Below are 24012 nucleotides of genomic sequence, written 5' to 3' on the forward strand. Positions count from 1 at the left end.
ATGCACTTGATCTTATCCCATGCAGGGGGAAATTTCACCACTAACTCTGCATTGTGTCCCCATGCTGGTTCTGTCAGTTGAAGCACAAAAGTTATGTAGATGTCCTTATTGTCCAAAGATAACATTTGTTGGTATGTTTTCTAGATCATGCCTGCGAGCCAAGGTGGGAGAAAGAGCCCGATTGTGCCCAGCAAACATACTATGATGAACATCCATAAAAAGATCCTGTCTATTACCATAGCAACATACTTCCAATCTTCCTTAACCTGTATGAAGAGATAAGCCAGACAAATTAGTGGACTGCACAGCAGAGGTGTTCTATTCATGGACATTAAGACAAACATCATAAAAATGGTAGTTACACGTTACATGAGTGTCCATGTTAGGCATACTATAATTAAGTATAATATCAGTAAGTATGACAACATGTAAGTACAGGTAGCACTATAATAAATAGGATATACAGTGGCCCCAAAAGTATTTGGACAATTTTGAACAATTACAGTAAGTCACACTTGTATGGATTTCATTGCATTAGATACAAAATATTAAAACAAGCAGCATACCTATATGCATACTAATCCTGCTAGACATTTTCTCAGAATTAATTTAACTTTTCTTAGGACTTTTTGCAATTACTTTTAATCTGCTGGTCTCAAGGTGATTTTTAGTGGTTTTTAATTTAGTATAAAGTCAGTTCCCCTCAAGTTAACACCGGTGTACTACTGTAACAAAGTAAATAGTGTAGTTCAGCACATTAACTATGGACATGTTCCACTAAGTTTGATAACCAGAAAGTGCCCAAATACTTTTGTTTTGATTTTGAACAATACACAGATTCATAATTTGAAACCTAACAAACGTATTTTTATGAAATGTTTTGCTTGAAAAGTTGCTTGAGCTATCTTTCTTTAAAATAAATGCCACTTGCTTTAAATGTAGTTTTATAATGCTAAGACATTCATGCATTTTATCAGCAAGTTTGTTTAAAGGGAAAGTTCATCCAAAAATTTAAATTCTGTCATAATTCATTTGGAGCAATTTCTCACTCATTAAAACTGTTAAACGGGATACCCCGTAGCACAGAGAGCAAAATGTGCTCTGGATGAAGGGGATATCTACCAACAATCACATGAAAAAAATTATACTTTTTTGAAAATTTACTGAGAAACTTAAACTAGTGTTTTAGCATATTAGTAAGTAGTTTAATGTGTTGTAGCTAATGGTTACATAGAAAAAAACATTAAAATGCGGCTCTCAAAGTCACAATTGGCCACTTTGGTATTGTTTATTCATAAACAAAAAGTGGGGCTGTCAGTCCATTAATTTTTTTAAACTAAATAATCGCACAGTTTTCTGTGATTAATCGCAATTAATCACTATTAAATTTTGGTACACAATACATTACAACAAACATTAAAAAATCATCATAAATATATTTACTTTGTATGCCTACTTTGTCTGCAAGAAATTGGTTAGTCACCATTAATTTTGATCATTAATTAATATATATATATATATATATATATATATATATATATATATATATATATATATATATATATATATATATATATATATATATATATATTTTTTTTTTTTTTTTTTAATAAAGTGTACTGTTCTCTACTTGGTCAGGTTTCTGTGTATACACCCTGATTCCAAACCTATGATTTTCTTTATTCTGTGAAACACAAAAGGACATGTTAGGCACAATGTTAGGGACTGACAGTCTCGGTCACTTTTCCCTTTTATTGCATCTCCTTTTGTGTTCCACATTAGAGAGTAATACAGGTTTGGAACAACATGAGCATAAGTAAATGATGACATTATTTTTATTTTGTCACCCAGCTATCCCTTGAAATATCCAAATACTCTTTGGGGCCACTGTATATTGAGTACATGTTGTTCATTAGTATTGCTCAGCACCGTATAAAAAGTGTGACCAAAATTGCCAATGATTATTACATTTGCACAGAGAAACTTACACTGAAGTCAGCATCTTCTGCTCTCAGGTGGTCTGCTATGTAGTGAACCCCCTCCAGAGCTTGTAGGACACTGGGGGAGAGTGGGAACCCTGGGATGTCTGATGTCATGTTGTCAAGCCTCTTTGTGACATTAGCTCTACAACCAGGCTGCCTGGAAGCCACGCCCATCTCCAGTCTAGGGGAGGGGCCATATTTCTGTAAAGGGGGTGGAGTCGAGCCAAGAGGACAGGGCGAAGGGGAGTGGAACGAAAGAGAGATAGCTGAAGAGAGCATTCCAAGTTCTACATCCTTATAACAGCAGTGCCTGCGAGACTCCTCCTCACCAGAGCTATCCCCCCTGAACCAGCTAGTAGATGTGCTGAGAGGCGTGGTTGCCGGTCCAAGCACTTGTGACATCGTACTACGCCCCTGCCGCTGCAGGAGGATAAGTTTCTGTTTGCGTCGGCTGTCAGGTGCAGGCCTGCGCATGAACAGCCACCGAGGGATCAAATCCAAGAAGACTGAGTGCACCCAACTGGGCATCTTATGAGTGCTGGGTGATCTGTGGTGCACGTTAAGCACAAAGACGGTGATAACAATGGACAGGGTGACAAAGATCATGGTGAAGAGCAGATATTCGCCAATGAGTGGGATAACCAGCGAGGTGGATGGGATAATTTCTGTTATGAGCAGCAGGAAGACGGTTAGAGAGAGGAGGACAGAGATACACAGTGTGATCTTCTCCCCACAGTCTGATGGCAGGTAAAAGACCAGCACGGTCAGGCAGGAGATAAGCAGGCAGGGAATGATGAGGTTGATGGTGTAGAAGAGAGGAAGACGACGAATGATGAAGAAGTAGGTGATGTCAGGGTAGATCTCATGGCAGCAGTCATACTTCTTGGTGTTGTAGGTTCCTACAGCATTGATGATGGCCCACTCACCACTCTCCCAGTAATCTTTTAGATCGACAGTATTCTCAATACGCTCCAGGTCGATCTTGGCTTTGTCATAAGTCCACGAGCCAAACTTCATCTTGCAGTTCTGCTGGTCAAATGGGAAGAAGGTGACGTCAATGCTGCACGAGCTCTTGTAGATGGCAGGTGGGACCCATCGCACTTTACCTGTGTGGAAGAGGTGAGCTTTGGTCATGTGCGTCACCGCAAACTCCCCATCTGCACTGAGGAGGACAACAAGCGATATATGTGATCAGTTGCAAATTTATTAAATTCTATAATTTTATTTCATGCATCTTACAATTTAGCAAAATGTAGAAATAATTACTTTGATTGTTATTCTTTGCTGAGCTTGACTACCAAATTACACATTTAAATCTTTGCTTTGAAGCAATTAAAAAATTGTAAGCATGTTTGTCATTATTTGGTAGAATTAGAGTCGGTCTTATGTATAGATATGATATTTTAATATTTCCTGTACAACCTTTGCATGTTTTTGTTTTTATTATTATTACTATTATATTATTGAAAAAACCTGAAACAGTGCTGCAATCAGGGTCAGAAATTAATGGAGGCCACCAAAATTTAAAAAAAAATGCCCCAGAATTGAAAATGTACAGTAGGAGTCAAATAAATAAAGAAATCAAATCAAATAATAATTAAATAAATTTAAAAAAAAAAAGTAAAAAAGTAAAAAAAAAAATAAATAAATAAATCCCCTGTAATAAATTTATCTTTGTAACGTCTCATATATTTCTTTATATTTTACTTTGGGCCTAGTTATACACAATTCATTCAGACTGAGAATCTATTTTATAATTGTCTTATTGATTTAATGTATTAATTCAACATAAAAGGATGATACACAGTATATCTTTGTATGGTTAGAAACAGCCCTCAAAACAGTAAAAATAAATGCCAGGGGGCCACTCATCCCCTTAATGATGAAAATAAATTTGTGACACTGGCTGCAGCCCGTGCAGTTACAAATATGAGTGATGGACATAGTTAAATTGACTTTGGAGATATGAAAAGCTTGAAATCTACTCTGGTATAATGTCTGAGCTGTGCACCTGTATTACCATATTCAAACACAAGGTGGTAGTCTAAGTATGTGCGTGAATGAGTTCACCACTGCAACACCATGGACACTGTATGCTACAGAACACACACCTTGCATATCATGTCACTCATGGTACACTTCTGAGGACCATCTGCAGCATTTGAATCTACACAGCATTTACAGCTAATATCTTGGATTAATTTTCTGTGCCATTATTTAACTTGTGGTAATATCTGCAAATGTACAACACAAGTTTAGTGTTTTTGTTACTCACTTGTTGTACAAGACTATGTCCGGAACCCAGATAAGTTCAGACGGAACCCTGATAGAAGTCACGTTGTCGTAGTCTGAAGGTTTCCATCGTAGTTTATAATCATTCCACTCCTGAGTGAAAGGCCACAAAGATTTAAGAAAGTAAAAGCAACAGGATACACTACAGTAAGTCTAGGCTACCATCACATTTGTCTTGTTTATTTTATCAACACTTTTTTAACCTGTTTAACCAACTGTGCTCTTATTCAGTAAACAGTTTTAACAGTTCTATGGATCTGAGGATTATAGATAAATAATGATTTCAGTTTCAGACTGTTACTCACACAAAGCTACCGTATGGCTTGAGTTGTGTATGCATCGTACAGAAGAGTTTTATAATACTTTAATGGTGCCTTTGCATTCTTTGAAAGCTTTATTCACCGTTCTTTGTAATTGCATGTAAAAATGACAATATGTTCTACAAAGTTTTCATTTTTGGGTTAAGTTCCTTGCTGAAAAGACCAGCATTGCTGGTCACCAGGTTATGTTGTGTTTTGGTTGCTGGTCCCATATCATGGAATGCTGGTGTCCCCACCAGGCTTTTAAACTAGCTTAACCAGCTTCATAAGCTAGGTTTTTCTGGTAATAATAATAATAATAATAATAATAATAATAATTTACTATGCTGGTCCACCAGCTTAACCAACACCAAACCAGCACTAACCAGCATAACCTAGTCTAGACCAGCAAATAAATTGCATGCTGGTTATAAGATGGAATTTTCAGCAGGGTTAACTATTCCTTAACTTTCTTGCTGCACACACCTGCTTTAGCCAGACGTTTGTTGTCATCATCTGATTCTTTTCGTCCTGTGGAGGGAAGAGGGGGGAGGGATGGAAGATATCATTTTAATCTCCTGATGGACCTGGAACCTTCAAGGAGCATATATCATAATTTATCATGAAGGTCATGGGGTCCTCAATATGGCAAAATAGAAGGGTTGGTGTTATCATCTTTATGAAATTAATGCTTATAAGGCATATTTAAGAAACCTTCTTTTCCATGCACTTTACAGACTATTCTATTTTAAAGCAATGATTCATTTTATCACTTCTGTCTTTGTGGAGGCAAATTATATATTTGCTGTTTTTTACAACAAAACTAGCATTACTGGGTGATCTTTAGGAGAATGAGAGAGAATGGTTTGCATTTTGCAGTCTAATTAGGAGTATTCTAAGCTCTGGACTGCTTTGGGCCAAGACAGACTTGTGTTCTCCTAGACAATGATCAAGGATGCACTTGAAGTGTAGGCTATATCTTCATACTGTAAATCATTTTTCAAAGTTTTAAAATGAATGGCAGGCTTAAGTGAAAACCTCACGTCAAAGGGATTTAATTAATCTCGCTTTACTCGGAGGTTCTATTTATTCCCATTATAATCTGACAGAGTATATTAGTGAATAGTTGTTTTGAAACATTCAGTTTTTTTTCATTTTTCCACATTTTTAAGTTAAACCGTACAAGAAGCAATTTTCAGTTTCTAACTTGCTGAAATTATTATGAAATAATGATAATTAGCATGCTACTAATCCTCACACACACTCTTTATGTATTACATTAGCTGTGTTCACTCCAAGCTATAACAGAAACTTACCACATCAATCAGCTGGGCGATAGATAAACCAAACTTGACAATAACGACATCAGAGGTGTTTGGCACAGGTCTTGACCATTTGTTGTACCCATCAAAGAGCTTTTTGAAGAGCTCATCTTCAGCATGTGAGTGAGTCCTCTCACAACAAGAAACTGCCAGTGGAAAAAAAGACATAAAACATAAACAGCTTGTACTTTTTACTTTACAGAATTTTCTTACACTTGCCAACTGAACACACAAAAAGAATTTGGACGAGATTCTATGTGTTTTTAATCAAACAGTGCCCTGTTCCTACTGTTAGGGTCAAATTTGACCAGCCATGGTAAATGAATTGGTGAGACCATAACACAGAGCTTTTTTTAATATATTTATTTATCAAATAAAAACCAATAAATCATACACAATGCAACACACACACACACACACACACACACAAAGAATTGAATGGGTGAGACTATAATGGAGCATTTTTTAAATTTTGTTAATAAAAATCAATCAGCCACAATGCAGAACACAAACAGAAATGAAGGGGTGAGACTATAACACATCCTCAATGCAGAACACACACACACACACACACACAAAGAAATGAATGGGTGAGACTAAAACAGCATTTGTTTATTTTGTCAAATAAAAATTAATCAGCCACAATCCAGAACACACACACAGACACACACTTCAAGGTCAGATCAAAGTCTTAGTCTGACCCCACTGTGATAAAGATTAGGTTTGGTGTGGGAGCTGCACACCAGCTATAAGCATATTGTGGCATCATTGCAAAATCTCACCCTTGCTACTATTTTACATATAACTGACTTTCATTATGTCTAAATATACAGTGCATTCATAAAGTATTCAGACCCCTTAATTTTTTTCACATTTTGTTTTGTTGCAGCCTTATGCTAAAATGCTTTAAATATTTTTTTCACATCAATCTACACTCCATACCCCATAATGACAAAGCAAAAAAAAAAAAAAACAAACAAAAAAAAAAATTTGCACATTTATTTAAAAGAAAAAAAAATGAAATATCACATAGACATGAGTATTCAGACCCTTTGCTATGACACTTGAAATTTATCTCAGGTGCATCCCATTTCTCTGGATCATCTTTGAGATGCTTGTATACTTTGATTGGAGTCCACCTTTAGCAAATTCAATTGATTGGACATGATTTGGAAAGGCACACACCTGTCTATATAAGGTCTCACAGCTGAAATTGCATATCAGAGCAAAAAAAAGACATGAGGTCAAAGGGACTGCCTACAGAGCTCAGAGACAGGATTGTGTCGACACACAGAGGGAAGGCTACAAAAATGTTTTGGCTGCATTGAAGGTTCCCAAGAGCACAGTGGCCTCCATAATTCTTAAATGGAAGAAGTTTGGAACAACCAGGACTCTTCCTAGAGCTGGCCGCTCGGCAAACTGAGCAACTGGGGGAGAAGTGCCTTGGGAAGAGGGGTGACCAAGAACCTGATGGTCACTTTGGATCATGAGAGATCATGTGTGGAGATGGGAGAAACTTGCAGAAGCACAACCATCACTACAACACTCCACCAATCTGGGCTTTATGGCAGAGTGGCTAGATGGAAGCCTCTCCTCAGTGCAACACACAAAAAAGCATCTAAACGACTCTCAGACTGTGAGAAACAAGATTCTGAAGATTGAACTGTTTGGCCTCAATACCAAGCATCATATCTGGAGGAAACCATACAATGCTCATCACCTGCGCAATACCATCCCTACGCTGAAGCATGGTGGTGGTAGCATTATGCTGTGGGGGAGTTTTTCAGCGGCAGGGACTGAAAAAAGGAAAGCTGAATGCAGCAACATATAGAGATATCCTTAATGAAAACCAGGTTCACCTTCCAACAGGACAATGACCCTAAGAACACAGCCAAGACAACGTAAGAGTGGCTTAGGAGCAACTCTGTGAATGTCCTTGAGTGGCCCAGCCAGAGCCCGGACTTGAACCTAATCGAACATCTCTGGCGAGACCTGAAAATTGTTGTCCACTGACAGTCCCCATCTAACCTGACAGAGCTTGAGAGGATCTGCAGAGAAGAATGGCAGAAAATCCCCAAATCCAGATGTGCAAAGCTTGCTGCATCAAACCGAAAAAGACTTGAGGCTGTAATCGCTGCCAAAGGTGCTTCAACTAAGTACTGAGTTAAGGGTCTGAATACTTCTGTCAATGTGATATTACAATTTTTTTATTTTTAATAAATTTGAAAAGTTATCAAAAATCTGTTTTTTTCTTTGTCATTATGGGGTATGGAGTGTAGATTGATGTGGGGGAAAAATTAAAGCATTTCAGCGTAAGGCTACAACATAACAAAATGTGAAATAAATGAAGGGGTCTGAATACTTTATGAATGCACTGTATATCAAAGGTTCTTTCACACATAAACAGCATGAGAGAGTGGAGTCATTTTAAGAGTTATTGTTCTTTTGTCCTATCCACAACTTGGCATACAATGTCAGTCATGCACAGACTTCAAGTAAATTACATCATCTGATGTAGTCTCTAAACTCTTTCACATGCCTTTTTTTCTTAAAAGGATAGTTCAATAAAAAAATTTAAATTTTGTCATTATTAATTTTTTCTCATTTTGTTTTAAATCTGCATGACTTTCTTCTGTGGAACACAAAAGAGATTTTAAACAGAAAGTTGGCATCAGTCACCATTCACTTTCATTCCGTACTTTTCCCTTACAGTGAAAGTGAATGATGATTGGTGACTGAAGATAGCATCTGCTTTGTCAAATTGGTTTAGTACATGAGGGTAAGTAAATGATGACAATTTTTATTTTTGGCTGAACTATCCATTTAAGAAAGTAAGGGGTGAAATCATGAGTTGAGACTTAATTAAACTGATGCAAAGACACCTAGAGTCTATTATTATACCTAAGGACATGCTCTCTGGCCACACTTTTTGCATGTTAAATAACTAAAACAGTATTAGAGAGCTTCTACATCAAAGGATTAACTCTCATTCATTTTACTTCTCTAATCACAAATAAATAATTACATGCATCCACACTCTCTGCCCGTCGGCTGGCAGTAATTGATTTGCTCTCAAGACTCAAAAGTTTCCAGACAAATTATTTTACACACTTACACCGGATGTTACAGTAACAGATTTAAGCTTATTTATTTTAGGCCTGTACTTTAAAAAAAAAGCATGCTATCTTAAGGACATGGCTAGATTCCTCAAACACCTGACATGCGAAAAGTCTATACGTGATATTGGGGCCAGTGTGGCTAGCTCTTCCTTTTGATGGAAGATAATTTCTGCACCTTTGGTTGACATCTCTGCAGGACAGAGCCTGTATGCTATTAAGCGGGCCAATTCAGGTCTCATCTCTGAGCTGGAGAGGCATTAACACAGAACCCTAAGGAGAGTGTTTGCACAGTATGTGTCAGGCCAGCAATTTGAGTGCTGGAATTGTTCTCCAGGCTCAGTGATTTGCTGTGTGGAGCAGCAAGCTCCCTGGAGATATGCTGCACAATGAGTCACACTCTGAGGAATGACAATATATCATTAATAAGTCAGATTTAGGGTCTGCACCAGAGAGTATTACCACAGTAGGACGTGATGTAAAAACCAAGCACTGCCGGTGACTACAGTCAGTGCCCTGCAGACAGTGAGGGAAATATTTTCTCCCCTCTGGCACATTTCTTGCTTTTTAAGCATATAATGGACATACGAGTTCAAAATGATCATAAACTCAGAGGCTGGGTATTTTACATTTTTGAAATAAATATCTAACCCAAATTATAGTTTATACATAAAATATAACAGCATTTGTAAAACAACGCCAGTAAGTTTCCTTAAAAAAAAAAAAAAAAAACTAACTACCTGTCAACCAATTAACTTTTTTTATTTTCAGGGTTAAATTAGGGCTATTTCTGTACAGCTGGCAAGGAAAGGTATTTTGTTGAAACGAACAACCAACAAAATACAAACAAAACTCTTATGGAGGTAGAAATAAAAGATAAAGACAAAAATAGAACTGAAAACTAAACCAAACAGGAAACAAAAACTCACAAGCAAGAAGAGAAAAACAAAACAAAACAAAACAACAAAAGGAACTGAGAATGAACTGACTGGAGGACAGGACAGGACAGGACAGGACAGGACAGGACAGGACAGGACAGGACAGGACAGGACAGGACAGGACAGGACAGGACAGGACAGGAGACTGAACAAAACACAACGATCTGACTGGAAAGACAAGGCAAAAGGAGAGAATATAAAGAGGGAAGGAAGATTGAACACAGGTGCTGCCAATAATCACAAGCAGCACAAATCAGTGCTGACATGATAACTCTGACTGCTGCTGAGCAGCACCTGCGGAAATACAAGGGAAAGAGGGAAAAAAAAGAAGCACATGGACAACCTAAGAGAGAGGTGGACAATCTTGCCACATCACGAATTAAAACCAGACCAAAAGGGCAGGATCATGACAATGACAGAATTTTTATTTTGATGAGAACTATTTCTTTAAAAAATATTTTTACCTTGAATAAAACCAGTTAATTTAGAAGTCATCACATTAAAAACATTTTAGGTTACATTATTACAGTGTGGGCATCACCATTTACCACTTCCCTCTTCAAAAAAAAATAAATAAATAAAAAAATAAAAAATAATGGCAGAAACTTGGTATTACCCACAATTGTCAATTGTAACAACAACTGTAACTATGATATTTTGGAGGAAACTACAACCATGGTAATGTGGAAACAAAAGAATCGTGCCCTCATTTACAGTTCTAATTTGACGACCATGATGAACCCTGCCTCAGTTATGCGCCCTTCCCAAACAGCGCATGCAGCGGTCACAGCGCATCTGATTCCCAGAGCAGAGCAGGTGGAGGATTGACTTCAGTCTTCCAGTTGCTTAGATCAAAGCCTCGGACCTGAAAAAGGAAGACAACCTCCTCGTGTATATCTATGTTCAACTCTGGAAACGTTCCAGAGCGCTGGATGTTCTCAAGCAAATCCAATGCAAATATTGGGCGTAAAGTGAATCTTTAAACGCGGCCAGTGCCAGTCTTCTCCGATGCCTGCAGTGTTATTCATTCATCACGGAGTCAAGCGGCTGCTGACAGCGAGCGCTAACATAAATGAAAAGACGCTCGTAGAGAGCGCTGGTGTAAACGCAGGCTGATGAGCAAGACCAATAAATCTGCCTTGATTTAAGCACCAACTTGGCCGTGGAGAGGATGTTTTCATTTTACTGGCAATCGTGCATGCCATTCTAATGCATACTCTTATCTCCGAGGGTGTATTTCCATGTGAAACCCCAATCTGCAAGCTCGCAGTTTGTTCCCAATAAACCAAACACATAATGCACATTGGCAATACACCTGCACTGAAAAAAAAGTAAAAAAAATAAAAATAAACCTAAAAATGTTCTTCATGTGAAAACATCTAAATTATCTGGTTTAAGTGAAGTAAAAAAAAAGAAAAAAAAATTGTAATAACAATCACTGAATTAACCTGAATACATTGATACAGGTTACACCAACAAAACATTTTTTTTTTTTTTTTTTTTTAGTTGAATCAGGTAGAAATAGCTGCTTAACCTGTAACTCTTACAGGTTATTACTTTTTACAGTATAGTAAACAAATAAACAAATGTAAAAATGTTGTTTTATTTTTGTAATTTGATTAACTGGAATTGCGCAGTCTCATACAACCACATTCATATGAAATATTAGTAAGAAAGGTACAAATCAGAAGTGAAACTTACTTGACTCACATAGGATAATACAGAGAAGAGTGATCCTCAGAAACAACCAGTGATTCCCAAAGCGCTCCATCATACAGTCAATTACACTCCTACTTTCAATACACTTTTATTTTCTCCACTTTGTCCCACAAGTCATTTTCCATATACTTCAGTGCTTTTCGTGATTTCTGTTTTCTGATTTGGCATCATAGACTACTCTAGATCTTGGGCTAGTACGAAGCTGAAATAGAGTGTGATGTTCTTCAGTTCTTGGGTCAAAAATCTCCTTGCCACTTACAAGTTATCACATTGAATTGAAATGCAAAGAGAATCGGTGCAAAACATCTATTACGTTGCAAAAATCCAGTGTTTATCCATATTTATCCAAGCCAGAACTTTTCTTCTGTTGCCGTGAAATAGTGCATTGATAAGCATAAGCTTTGCGTTAGTTCAGGGACCTGGATTCCGTACTGCAAAAGTATTATTTGTTTCCATATGCATGCCTAAAAATGATTTTTAAAAGCAGATATATCCCAGAGTAACTCCATATGTGTTATAAAAATATGCACAAATTATTTTTGCACTCACTGCTCCTGCTGTGTCCAGTACGTGTTTACTCCACACTGAGCATCCTCGCTCTCAATCCGCCTATTCACTTTCATGTCTGACAGAAAGGGAGGGATCTCAGCACAAGTTCACGAGCTCGACTGTGTTCCCCAATTGCCATTAGTAAAAAAAAAAAAAAAAAAAAAATCGAATATTTTTTTTTCATTCATAAAAACACTATAATGAGCGCATATTTATCTGATACGTGAAAACTTTTAGTACAAACCATATAACAAATCTTTCTGATCCAAACATGATATGCTATTTTAAAATTCCTTAAATTGTTATTGCAACCAATCACCGCTAGAGGTCATGGTAGCTGAATAAATGCTGATGGGAAGTAAAAGAGGGAGGTTAAAGCTACGCACAATTTCACATGCTGAGACTGAAAAAATTGTTTATAATAATCACTTTTTTTTTCTTCTTTTATGGCTATAAATAATTTGTGGTTTTAGTAGATTTGTGGGTCATACTAGTGGGGACATTAATTAGGCCTAATACATATTTTAGTATGCCCAGTATGTCTTCTTGCATTAGCTACGATAATTTTTGCATAAACATTACTAAATCAAGTTGCCTAAATGTTACAACTCATTATTGAAAACGTAATTATTTAGCACACAATTCACTATATGTGAATATAGTGTTAAACTATAGCTAACATTAACATTTCCACAATATATACCCACTATGAGGTAGGCCTATCACATCACGAATGACTAGCACTGTAATATGTATATTTTTTTTCACGTCATTAAAATACATTTACACAGGCTTTATGGACACACAACTTCTTCAAAGATACACATACAGCAAAAGTGATTACGACTGACTGGGATACACTTAAAAATATTTTCAAAATAACATTTGGTCACAATGAGTTTAGCTTCTAGTGTTCTCCTCTTGATTCTGGCTTCAAGATGCCAAGTTTTCATTTATTCCTCAGTGACATCACAGTTGTAATGTTCAATTCCAGTGTTTGTGTGTGTAAATACATGTAATCAAATTTATTGTCTTTTGTAGTTACATGTATGACAACCTGTAATTTGAACCAAAAAAATCATACCTTTTAGCTAACAGACTCTTTAAAACCTATTTACCTCAAAATGCCTTGATATACCTCAATAAAAGATTTGTCAACTAAATGACAAAAAATATCTTGTCAAATGAGATGAGTCGTTATTTATACTCATATTCATGTTGTTCCATACCCAAACAACTGATTTTCTTCTGTGGGAGGATCTCAAAATGAGATGTCAGGAATAATGATAGGGACTGACAGCATCGCTTTCATTTCAGCCTCATTAGCAGCATCTACATTTTACAATGTATTCTCATATTCCACAGAAGAAACTAAATAGTACAGGTTTTAAAAAAACATGAGGGTGAGTAAATGACAGAATTTTCATTTTTAATTAAGTCAACCCAAAGACAATGTTATGGTTTATTTACATTTTGTATTGCACTTTCATTTCAAGACATGACATTGTAACTTTTTAAAAGAAATCTGACATAACAGAAAAATAAAGAATCTCATATTACACATTTTAAAAGGTGTCCTGTATTGGAGCTGGAACCACTGAGTTTTGCAGCAGGTGAGTCAAGTGCTCACAGTTGATGGGCAGTACACAGGGGAAACATCTGAAAAAGATGGCAATAACTAATGAGACAATTATCACTGTCAGAACATGATGCTGTATTTTAGAAAGGGACACCATAATAGTACCTCTTAAAACATTCACACAAAAGTGCTAAAATGCAAAATTCTAATAAATGATACCTTACAACTGCTTTTATTAAATACATTAACATAATGTGAAACCAAATTATTGGCATAGCAGATTTTGTACACTGTGTAATATAGGGTATTAATTTATGGTTTGTACTCCTTAGATCTTCTAATATGATTCTTGTTTTATAAAGACACTATCTGTACTACTGATCTTTTGTAGTGTCTAGTAGGTTGTCTGTTTGGATCTGCCATTTAACCAGGGGTTAATTTGGGATTTCAGAGATGGGGGAACTCTAAAATTGGGTTATGTCGCAAAGACTCTACCCACAGTCCCATGCTCTTGAATTTATTTGAGCGTTTGGTCAAAGCGTGCCTACTTTTGAGGACTAAATAATTTGTAAATAATCTGTTTTGAATTAATAGATGTTTTTGCTCTTTATGGGTTTTTAATTATGTTTTGCTGTAAAAAGTTGTGTTTTGTTTAAAGTCACCATCAGGGTAATTAGTGTTTGCTTTGATGAAGTTTCTTTATTTATGAAGTTTTCAGCTGATTGATTCCTGATTCAAAACCCCTTCAGCTATTCAGCTTTTTAACAAAACTAAGCAAATCGCTACTGCATATCAGTGGATTTAAGAAATGGGTGAGCAGTTGATTCCATATTACGTGATTTCTATGAATCAGAGATCGCACCACGGCGCAGTGCAGAAGCGGAACGCACGTCTATGCGGAGGCGCACGGTCTGGTGCCGCTCTCGAATATGCTGCCTCTACCAGTGTCCACAACTGACCAGAGTGAAGCATAATGAGCTTGAAATAGTTTTGAACAAGTACACTCACCAAATAGAGATGGAATGTGTCAAAGGGATCAAACAAAACTGCATCGGAGAATACAATAAATGAGCTGAATTGACAAACAAGCATTTTTTTTCTTTTTGGAATTGAAGGTGCCGGAGCGCCGTTCTGGACCGTGCCGGCCCAATTTAACCCCTGCATATAACACTAAGAGTAAAGGTTTTGACTACACATTTCAGTCAAGAAACTTAAAATAACAGACTCACACTGTCAGCCAGTTTAGCTATAAAGCTAATGATCAGGACAATCTACAAATGGGCAATTTTCAGCTGTCGACATTTAACAAGACACTACACATGTTTATAACTGAGAGAAAATGATACGATCCTTAAGTCACAATATTCCTCTGATGACGTCTGTTTCTTTAAAAGTTTGAGGCCTTGGAGCATATCTGTTTGTGCTTGATTCCATGCTCATGAGAGTGCTGTGACTCTGGTCCCGTCCTGATAGTAAAACGAAGCGTGATTGTTTGAAGATAGAACATGCTACAATTGGTCCGAGTAATGTGGCCATTATCCGATTGGTTTGAGTAGACGATGGGTGGAGTCCAACTATTTGTAGATTTGTGTGCACGTCTTGACACTAGATTTGTTTCAAAATCAACAAATGCGTGTAGCAATCCACAAATGCACAGGAAGCGATCCACAAATGAATGTGTGTGATTCACCAATGAATGCTGGACAGAGTTGTGTTTGTGAGTTAAAAAATATATTTGTACATTTTTTTACTTAAAAAAAAAAATCGTTTTATTTATTTGTGAATTCACTTTATTTTTGTGAAACTCCTTACATTTATTTATAAATCTCATTCTTTTTATTTGTGAATTCGTTTCATTTTTGTGAAACTCCTTACATTTATTTGTGGATCTGATTCAATTTAATTGTGAACCAACTTTTTATTTGTAAATAAAATGTAATTTGTATGTTAATATGAAACAAAAATAACCCCATACATCTATGGTTGTTGCACTACTGTGTGTACTGTTCTTTCCTTCTTCCTAATATATTAACAATTTCTTCATGTTCAAATAAATTACTGAAATTTGATGACTAAACAGAAATCTGAAGAAACTGCTATCTACCATTTAAAATATAATATTATTTTTGGGTTTTGTGTGAAATTGAGTAAATATAGTGCTAAATAAGAGTTTATATATATTTTTAGCAATTTTATGTTTGTTATTTACTATATTAAATTGTGTGATATATCGGCATTGTATCGGCCTATTGGCCATCCTGCTCTCTGGATATTGGCATCGGCCATTAAAAAACCCATATCGGTCCAACACTAGTTGTGTGTACTTGGAAAGGGAATATATTTTTTTAAGATGCAACTTCACCGCTGAGATTATTTCTTTAATTTCCTTGTACACAAAGCCATGTTTTTATTATGGCTCACAAATAAACAGCTGAAAAAGCTTGGAAAGAAAAATACTGTTCCAGTTTCAATCCATCCTTTGACAATAGTGTTGCTTCACAGAAGAGATATATACGTAAGGACAGATGTCTTGTCACACCAGCACCCAATAAATCACATGCAGGACATAAAATGCATCAGCCATTAAAAAACCCATAACGGTCGACAACTAGTTGTGTGTTCTTGGAAAGGGAATATTCTTTTTAAGATGCAGCTTCACTGCCAAGATTATTTCTTTAATTTCCTTGTACACAAAGCCATGTTTTTATTATGGCTCACAAATAAACAGCTGAAAAAGCTTGGAAAGAAAAATACTGTTCCAGTTTCAATCCATCCTTTGACAATAGTGTTGCTTCACAGAAGAGATATATACGTAAGGACAGATGTCTTGTCACACCAGCACCCAATAAATCACATGCAGGACATAAAATGCATCAGCCATTAAAAAACCCATAACGGTCGACAACTAGTTGTGTGTTCTTGGAAAGGGAATATTCTTTTTAAGATGCAGCTTCACTGCCAAGATTATTTCTTCAATTTCCTTGTACACAAAGCCGTTATGTTTTTATTATGGCTCACAAATAAACAGCTGAAAAAGCTTGGAAAGAAAAATATTATCCTCTGACAATAGTGCTAGTGCTATTGCTAGTGCAATAGTGCTGCTTCACAGAAGAGATGTATATGTAACAACAGATATCACATGCAGGACATAAAACTATAAAAAAAGTAAGTTAAAAGAAAAATAAAATAAGATTGGACCTCTGTTTATTCAGGTCAGTGTGTGTAATGCTGAAGATGGTGTCATTGTAGATAACTGTAATGAAACGTTATGAATAAATATGGATTTGAGTTTTTAAATACAGTAACACTATATATTTTTCCAGGTTGGTGATTTCCCATTGAGTCATTTAGTTTAGCGAGGCTGTCTTATGTTCTTCCTTAGCTGTTCCATCAACTCCACATGCAGGGCTCGAGAGGAGCTCTCCAGTCGAGTGGCAATGTCTGCCGTGGTAATAAGCATTTCTTCAAAGACAAGGGACTCCTCTTTAATACTTAGATAAAGACATAAAGCAGATGCAACATTAGAGAGATTCCAAGACAGAGAGAGAGAGAGCAGAAAAGAGGAGAGTAGAGGAAAGAAACGGGACGAGGAGGCCTCAGCTTATAGTTTTGTTTGAACTAGGGGCCTCAAAGGAGGCTGAAATCCACATTCCTTCCTAATGTCCAGGCTGGTGATGGAAATCCCAGAGACCAGACTCAAGGCAACATTAAAGTTGTTATTCTGGGGCTCAATGTTTTTAACTCATAACTGTGTTTATTAGCATGTAATTTTTGTTTATGATAATTTTAAATGTTTTCTTGAAAGTTTTCTTTGGCTATAATTTATTTACTCTCCTTTACCTGAGAAGTGTTGCTTAATGCACAGTATACAGCCTTGAAAGACTTTTAGGATATAATATTCAGGTGAGTTAGGTGAGCAATAAAATTTGTGTGGAAGGGTTAGTAATAATTTACCCTCTTGCCCCTACATTTTTTCAATAAAAATCAGTCATATAATTTTGAAACAAAATGTTCTTCTTTCATTTAAACTTTTATTTTCTTCTTGCACATTTAGACATTGAGCATGTTAAATGTTTTAAATACCTTGTAATTTTGCCTCTAAGATTTTGTTATCTGTTAGCCTTACACACATGAAGTATAAAGCCAATCGGGTCACATAGTGTAAGCTGATTGGTCCTTTGATATTTAATCGGGTAGCCAATCAACATGCATCTCTCTTTTTGTGGAACATTTAAATTGCTCAGATTTGCAGACAAGCCAGTTTCACTGCAACATGCTGCAAGACTAATTTCTCTGAAATTGCTGTTTGCTGGGGCTTTTTTTCTTTCAGCTTGCGCAGTAAGGTCTGCTTTCAGCCATGGCACATAGAAGTGCGTCTTTAACAAGGTAAGCCTTAGCCAAATCTGGCTGGCACACATCGCTATCTTAGGTCATTAGATTAAATAAATCCACACATAGCTAGTCTAGATCACTAGTTAAAAAAGCTCTGGGTTCCCTATCTGTCACTCACTCAATGCTGGTGTCGATGTAGTGACACTAGGGGTTAATCTTGGGAGCCCGAGACACCTCTGGTCTTTGATAAAAGGCCAATGAAAATTGGCAAGTGGTATTTGCATGAAACTCCCCCGGACATACGGGTATAAAAGGAGCTGGTATGCAACCACTCATTCAGATTTTCTCTTCGGAGCCGAACGGTCATGCTCATTGAGCTGAATACTACTGTTCATTCACCTCTGCGGGATCTGACGGCGCATTTCAGCGGCTTCTCCCTCCTCTGCACTGGTGCACTGCAGAGAACGCCCCTGGCCGCTTCGGCAGAAAAACTAGAGAGTATATTTTCTGAAAGAGCATTTTTCCCCTCTAAAAGAGTATATATTTCTCTAAAAGAGCGCACACACGGAACGTCTTTTTAAAGACGCGTCTTTTTAAAGATGCTTTTCCGATTGTGTGTTATTCCTGGTTGTGCTCGTTATCTCTCACCTTCTAACGGTCACGATCACTTTTCTTTCGTGTCTGGGCACTGCTCATGCGGAGAGAGTGTCCGTGGATGGTCATGTTCTCATTGCGAGAATATGTCCATGGCAACCTTGCGGTCGCGGCTCGCCTTCGTAAGAAAGCGAGCCACCCCAGAGGCTCCCGCCTCGGTCCTTTTACCCATGGGTTTGAGGCCAGCGTGGCTAGCACTGGGGGCGATTTGGGGACCCCAATGTGACCGCCTCCGCCGGGTATCCCCCCGCGGACCTCCCATTCCCCAGCACGCTCGTCTGCCCCGATCGGGCTTCCGGGTGAGTCCGCCGGCTCGTCTCATGGTGAGTTCGACCTCTTATTCGGAGCCCGCGAAAGTGATGAGCTCTCGAGCGCAGCATCGGAGAGCGGGCTCGTCCAGTCGGAAGCCTCAGCTGGGCTCCTCCCTTTGGGGTCGATCGCCCAGTCACAGGCTGACGCGGAGATGACGACATGCTTTCCCGGGCAGCCGCGAGCGTCGGTTAGAGTGGATTTCACCGCTCTTCCCTGAACCCTCGCGGCTCGGTGATTGGTTCCTGGGCTCATGGCACCGCTCAAAGCCATGCCCCGCCCCCGTTCCTTTCTTTCCGGAAGTGCATGAAGAGCTGACAAGGTCAAGGGAGGTACTTTTTACTGCCCGGTCCCGATCTTTTCAGCTTCCCCGCCCTCACTACCCTCGATGGTGGGGCGGCCAAGGGCTATTCGGCAATCCCCCAGTGGATAAAGGCGCTACTGGTAGAGCAGTAGATGGATGCTAGCCGGCATATCCTGCCCCGGCGCGGCTCAAGATCCCGCACCCCGTCTACTCATCGCCAAGGGCGTCCCCCTGCGGTGACTTCACCGGCTCCGCCGCAGCCCACCCCTTCGGCCCGGCCCCAGTGTGAAGCCCACCGCAGGAAGCAGACGCCACCCGTCTCGTGGCCGCCCAGAACCCGTGAAAGGCTTCAAAGCATCCTTGAGATAGGCAACCCAGGGACAACGAAACCCGCTGCTCTGGAGCTGGTAAGCAGATCTTCATCTTTTGGTTACCTTTTGCATTTAATTGCGCTGCATGCCTAAGTGGCTGCAGTACTCAAGAGCTCAGCAAGAGCGGTTTCCTTGTTCCCTGGGTCATGTATCCGGTGTGTACGGCTGTCATCACGACCTCCCACCCCTGAGCACCCAGCTGTGGCACAAATCCACCCCCGATGTGACAGTCTCCACGGGTCACGAGGACAGGCCTCTTCCTCCCCCGTCCCAGGCTGTTCCGGGGGTGCTCACAAGGAGCCAGGTGAGTGCTTCGATGTCCTTAGACTCAGCGCGGCCACGACGTGGTGTGGCACCTCGAGCTCCACCCCGCCGCGAGGCCCCACCAGCCAGTACATCCGATGACATTGTCCCTTTGGTCCCCCTTGTGCGGAACTTGGATGCATGGCTTGTGCTTTCCAATCCGTCACGAGGGCTGGTCCGGACCGTCCAACTCAGCTGCGCGATTCACTTCACCGGGTATCCGCCCAGGTTCAGCGGTGTCCACTTCACCTTGGTGAAAGACGAAAATGCTGCTACCTTGCACAGAGATCGCTACCCTCCTATGGAAGGATGCGATAGAACTGTCCCTCCAGCTGAGATGAAGAAAGGGTTTTACAGCCCCTACTTCATCATACCGAAAAAAGGCGGTGGGTTGCGGCCAATCTTGGACCTGCGAGTACTGAACCGGGCATTGCACAGACTCCCTTCAAGATGCTGACGCAAAGACGCATTCTAGCGAGCGTCCGGCATCAAGATTGGTTCGCGGTGGTAGACCTGAAGGATGCGTACTTTCACGTCTCGATCCTTCCTCGACACAGACCCTTCCTGCGGTTCGCGTTCGAGGGTCAGGCGTATCAGTACAAAGTCCTCCCTTTCGGCCTGTCCCTGTCTCCTCGCGTCTTTACGAAGATCGCAGAGGCTGCCCTTGCCCCGTTAAGGGAGGTGGGCATTCGCATTCTCAACTATCTCGATGACTGGCTAATCTTAGCTCACTCTCGAGACACACAGGGACCTGGTGCTCTCACACCTCACAAAAGAGCAAGCTCCTCCCGGTTCAGAGCATCTCTTTTCTCAGTTTGGAGTTGGACTCAGTCTCCTTGATGGCGCGCCTTACGAACGAGCGTGCCTAGTTGGTGCTGGCCTGTTTGAAGGCGTTCAAACAGAAAACAGTGGTTCCACTGAAACTTATTCAGAGGCTCCTGGGGCATATGGAATCCTCGGCAGTGGCCACCCCGCTCGGGTTGATGCATATGAGGCTGCTTCAGCACTGGCTCCAGACTCGAGTCCCGAGACGGGCATGGTGCCACGGGACACACCGCGTGGCCATTACTTCAGTCTGTCACCGTCTTTTCAGCCCTTGGACCGACCTCTCGTTTCTACAAGCAGGTGTTCCCCTAGAACTGGTCTCCAGGCGTGTCGTGGTCACGACAGACGCCTCCAAAACAGGCTGGGGTGCTGTTTGCAATGGGCACGCAGCCACCGGCCTCTGGACGGGTCCGCGACTGCGTTGGCACATCAACTGCCTCGAGTTACTGGCAATTCTGCTCTCCCTGTGGAGGTTCCGGCCGTTGATACAGGGCAAGCACGTGCTAGTTCGGACGGACAGCATGGCAGCGGTAGCATATGTCAACCGCCAAGGCGGTCTGCGCTCTCGCTGTATGTCACAACTCGCCTGCCGTCTCCTCCTCTGGAGTCAGCAGCACCTCAAGTCGCTGCAAGCCACTCACATCCTGGGAAACCTCAACACTACGGCGGACGCACCTTCACAACAGGTTACCCTCAGGGGAGAGTGGAGACTCCACCTTCAGGTGGTATAGCTGATTTGGAGTTGATTCAACAGGCACAGGTGCACCTGTTCACCTCCCAAGAATCCTCCCCACTGCCCGCTCTGGTACGCCCTGACCGAGGCCTCCCTCGGCATAGACGCGCTGGCACACAGCTGGTCCCCTGGCATTCACAAATGCGTTTCCCCCAGTGAGCCTGCTTGCACAGACCCTGTGCAAGGTCAGGGAGGATGAGGAGCAGGTCGTCCTGGTAAGCACCCTACTGGCCCGCCCAGATGTGGTGCTCAGACCTCACGCTCCTCGCGACAGCTCCCCCCTGGCAAATTCCGCTGAGGAAGGACCTTCTTTCTCAGGGAAGGGGCACCATCCGGCACCCACGTCCAGACCTCTGGAATCTCCATGTCTGGCCCTTGGACGGGACGCGGAAGACCTAAGCTGTCTCCCACCTGCGATGGTAGACACGTTCACTCAGGCTAGGGCTCCCTCTACGAGGCGCCTGTATGCCTTTAAGTGGTGTCTGTTTGCTAAGTGGTGTTCTTCCCGTTGGGAAGACCCCCAGAGATCCACAGTCAGATCAGTGCTTTCCTTCCTGCAAGAGAGGTTGGAAGGGAGGCTGTCCCCTTCCACCTTGAAGGTGTATGTTGCTGCCATAACAGCACACCACGACGCAGTCGACGGTAAGTCCTTAGGGAAGCATGACCTGATCATCAGGTTCCTAAGAGGCGCCAGGAGGCTGAATCCCTCCAGGCCATGCCTCGTTCCCTCATCGGACCTCTGTAGTTCTTCAGGATCTACAGAGAGCCCCCTTTGAGCCTTTGAAGTCAGCCAAGCTTAAGGCACTCTCCTTGAAGACTGCCCTCCTGACTGCGCTCACTTCCATCAAGAGGGTAGGTGACCTGCAAGCATTCTCTGTCAGCGAAACGTGCCTGGAGTTTGGTCCAGGTTACTCTCACGTGATCCTGAGTCCCTGACCAGGCTATGTGCCCAAGGTTCCCACCACCCCTTTAGGGACTAGGTGGTGAACCTGCAAGTGCTGTCCCAGGAGGAGGCAGACCCAGCCCTGTCGTCGCTGTGTCCGGTGCGCGCTTTACGCATCTATTTGGATTGCACGCAGAGCTTTAGAATCTCTGAGCAGCTCTTTGTCTGGTTTTGGTGCACAGCAGAAAGGAAGCGCTGTCTCCAAGCAGAGGATCGCCCACTGGCTCGTTGATGCCATAACTATGGCATATCTCGCCCAAAACTGGTTGACTTGCTCCGAGCCCTGTGGCAGTCGAGTTTTCGGAGAGACTCGCTGCCGGCCTAGTACATGCTCTAACTAAGAGCCCGGTTCTGGGGTAGGTGCTCCGCATGTGGCGGTTCCCTGTAAGGCTAACCCCATGCGATCTATATCTTCCGCTAATTCGTTTCCCTGCTGGCAAACTGCATCTACCTTGGGCAGAGCCCCTCTGCCCCAGTCTCCATGTTGTAGTAACTCCTCCCCCATTGGGCAGGATCTACCTTGAAGGCTCTCCACATGGTTGGAAAGACCATGTGACGTATTCTTCCACTTAAATATCCCCCCCTTTCTTGGGGCGAGGTGTGGTCTCCACGGTGTTCTCCCCTTGGGAGGGACACCCCCCGACTAGACCTGGTGGCCCAGTCGGATAATCCCCCTTCTTTTTTAGGGAGTGGAAAAAGAGAAGGGGAAAAGAGGCCACGACTGGGTTAAGCTTGTCTCTATCTTTGGGTAGTCGACTTGTCCCCAAAAAGGGCCGTTCGACACTCATAACTGTGTTGGGGGAGGTTACGTGTCGACCTGGTGTGCTGACTATGAGGCACACAGCAAGTCTGCCCACCACACACCGCCAGTTCACGTAACACAGTTCAGCCTTGTGGTGTTTTGTATAGGGACCCCTAGTGTCACTACATCGACACCAACGTCGAGTGAGTGACAGATAGGGAATGCCATGGATACTGGTGTAACCTCCGTTCCCTGATGGAGGGAACGAGACGTTGGTCCCTCCTGCCACAACGCTGAACTTCTCGCTGAAATGGCCGGACCTTATATCGGCTCCTCAGCATAAAACCTGAAGGAGTGGTTGCATACCAGCTCCTTTTATACCCGTATGTCCGGGGGAATGGCATGCAAATACCACTCGCCAACTTTCATTGGCCTTTTATCAAAGACCAGAGGTGTCTCGGGCTCCCAAGAGTGACCCCTAGTGTCACTACATCGACACCAACGTCTCGTTCCCTCCATCAGGGAACGGAGGTTACACCAGTACCATGACGGTTTCCTGGTTCAGGTACACATTATGAGTTAGGTCACTAGAGGTTTCGGCCAAGCAGGCCAAGGCACTCAAAGTAACTTAGCTAATTACCGTTACGGCATTTGGCCAGTGGCTAAAATCACACCTTGTTAGCATACACTTGGTGCACAT

The 24012-nt window shown here is 41.2% G+C and overlaps 1 protein-coding gene across 1 annotated transcript; it reads right to left on the bottom strand.

Annotated features, from left to right (window-relative positions):
* Window positions 1-11767, bottom strand: LOC127416412 (neuronal acetylcholine receptor subunit alpha-2-like). The gene is made up of 6 exons (XM_051655770.1): window positions 11660-11767; window positions 5890-6041; window positions 5060-5104; window positions 4258-4367; window positions 1989-3144; window positions 1-266 (listed from the first exon to the last, which is right to left on the bottom strand). Exons 1-6 carry the CDS (start codon window positions 11721-11723, stop codon window positions 141-143), a joined length of 1653 nt encoding a protein of 550 aa, XP_051511730.1. The 5' UTR covers window positions 11724-11767; the 3' UTR covers window positions 1-140.
* Between the last annotated feature and the right edge of the window lie 12245 nt (window positions 11768-24012).

The sequence above is a fragment of the Myxocyprinus asiaticus genome, chromosome 25 (assembly GCF_019703515.2).
Source record: "Myxocyprinus asiaticus isolate MX2 ecotype Aquarium Trade chromosome 25, UBuf_Myxa_2, whole genome shotgun sequence".
NCBI lineage: Eukaryota > Metazoa > Chordata > Actinopteri > Cypriniformes > Catostomidae > Myxocyprinus > Myxocyprinus asiaticus.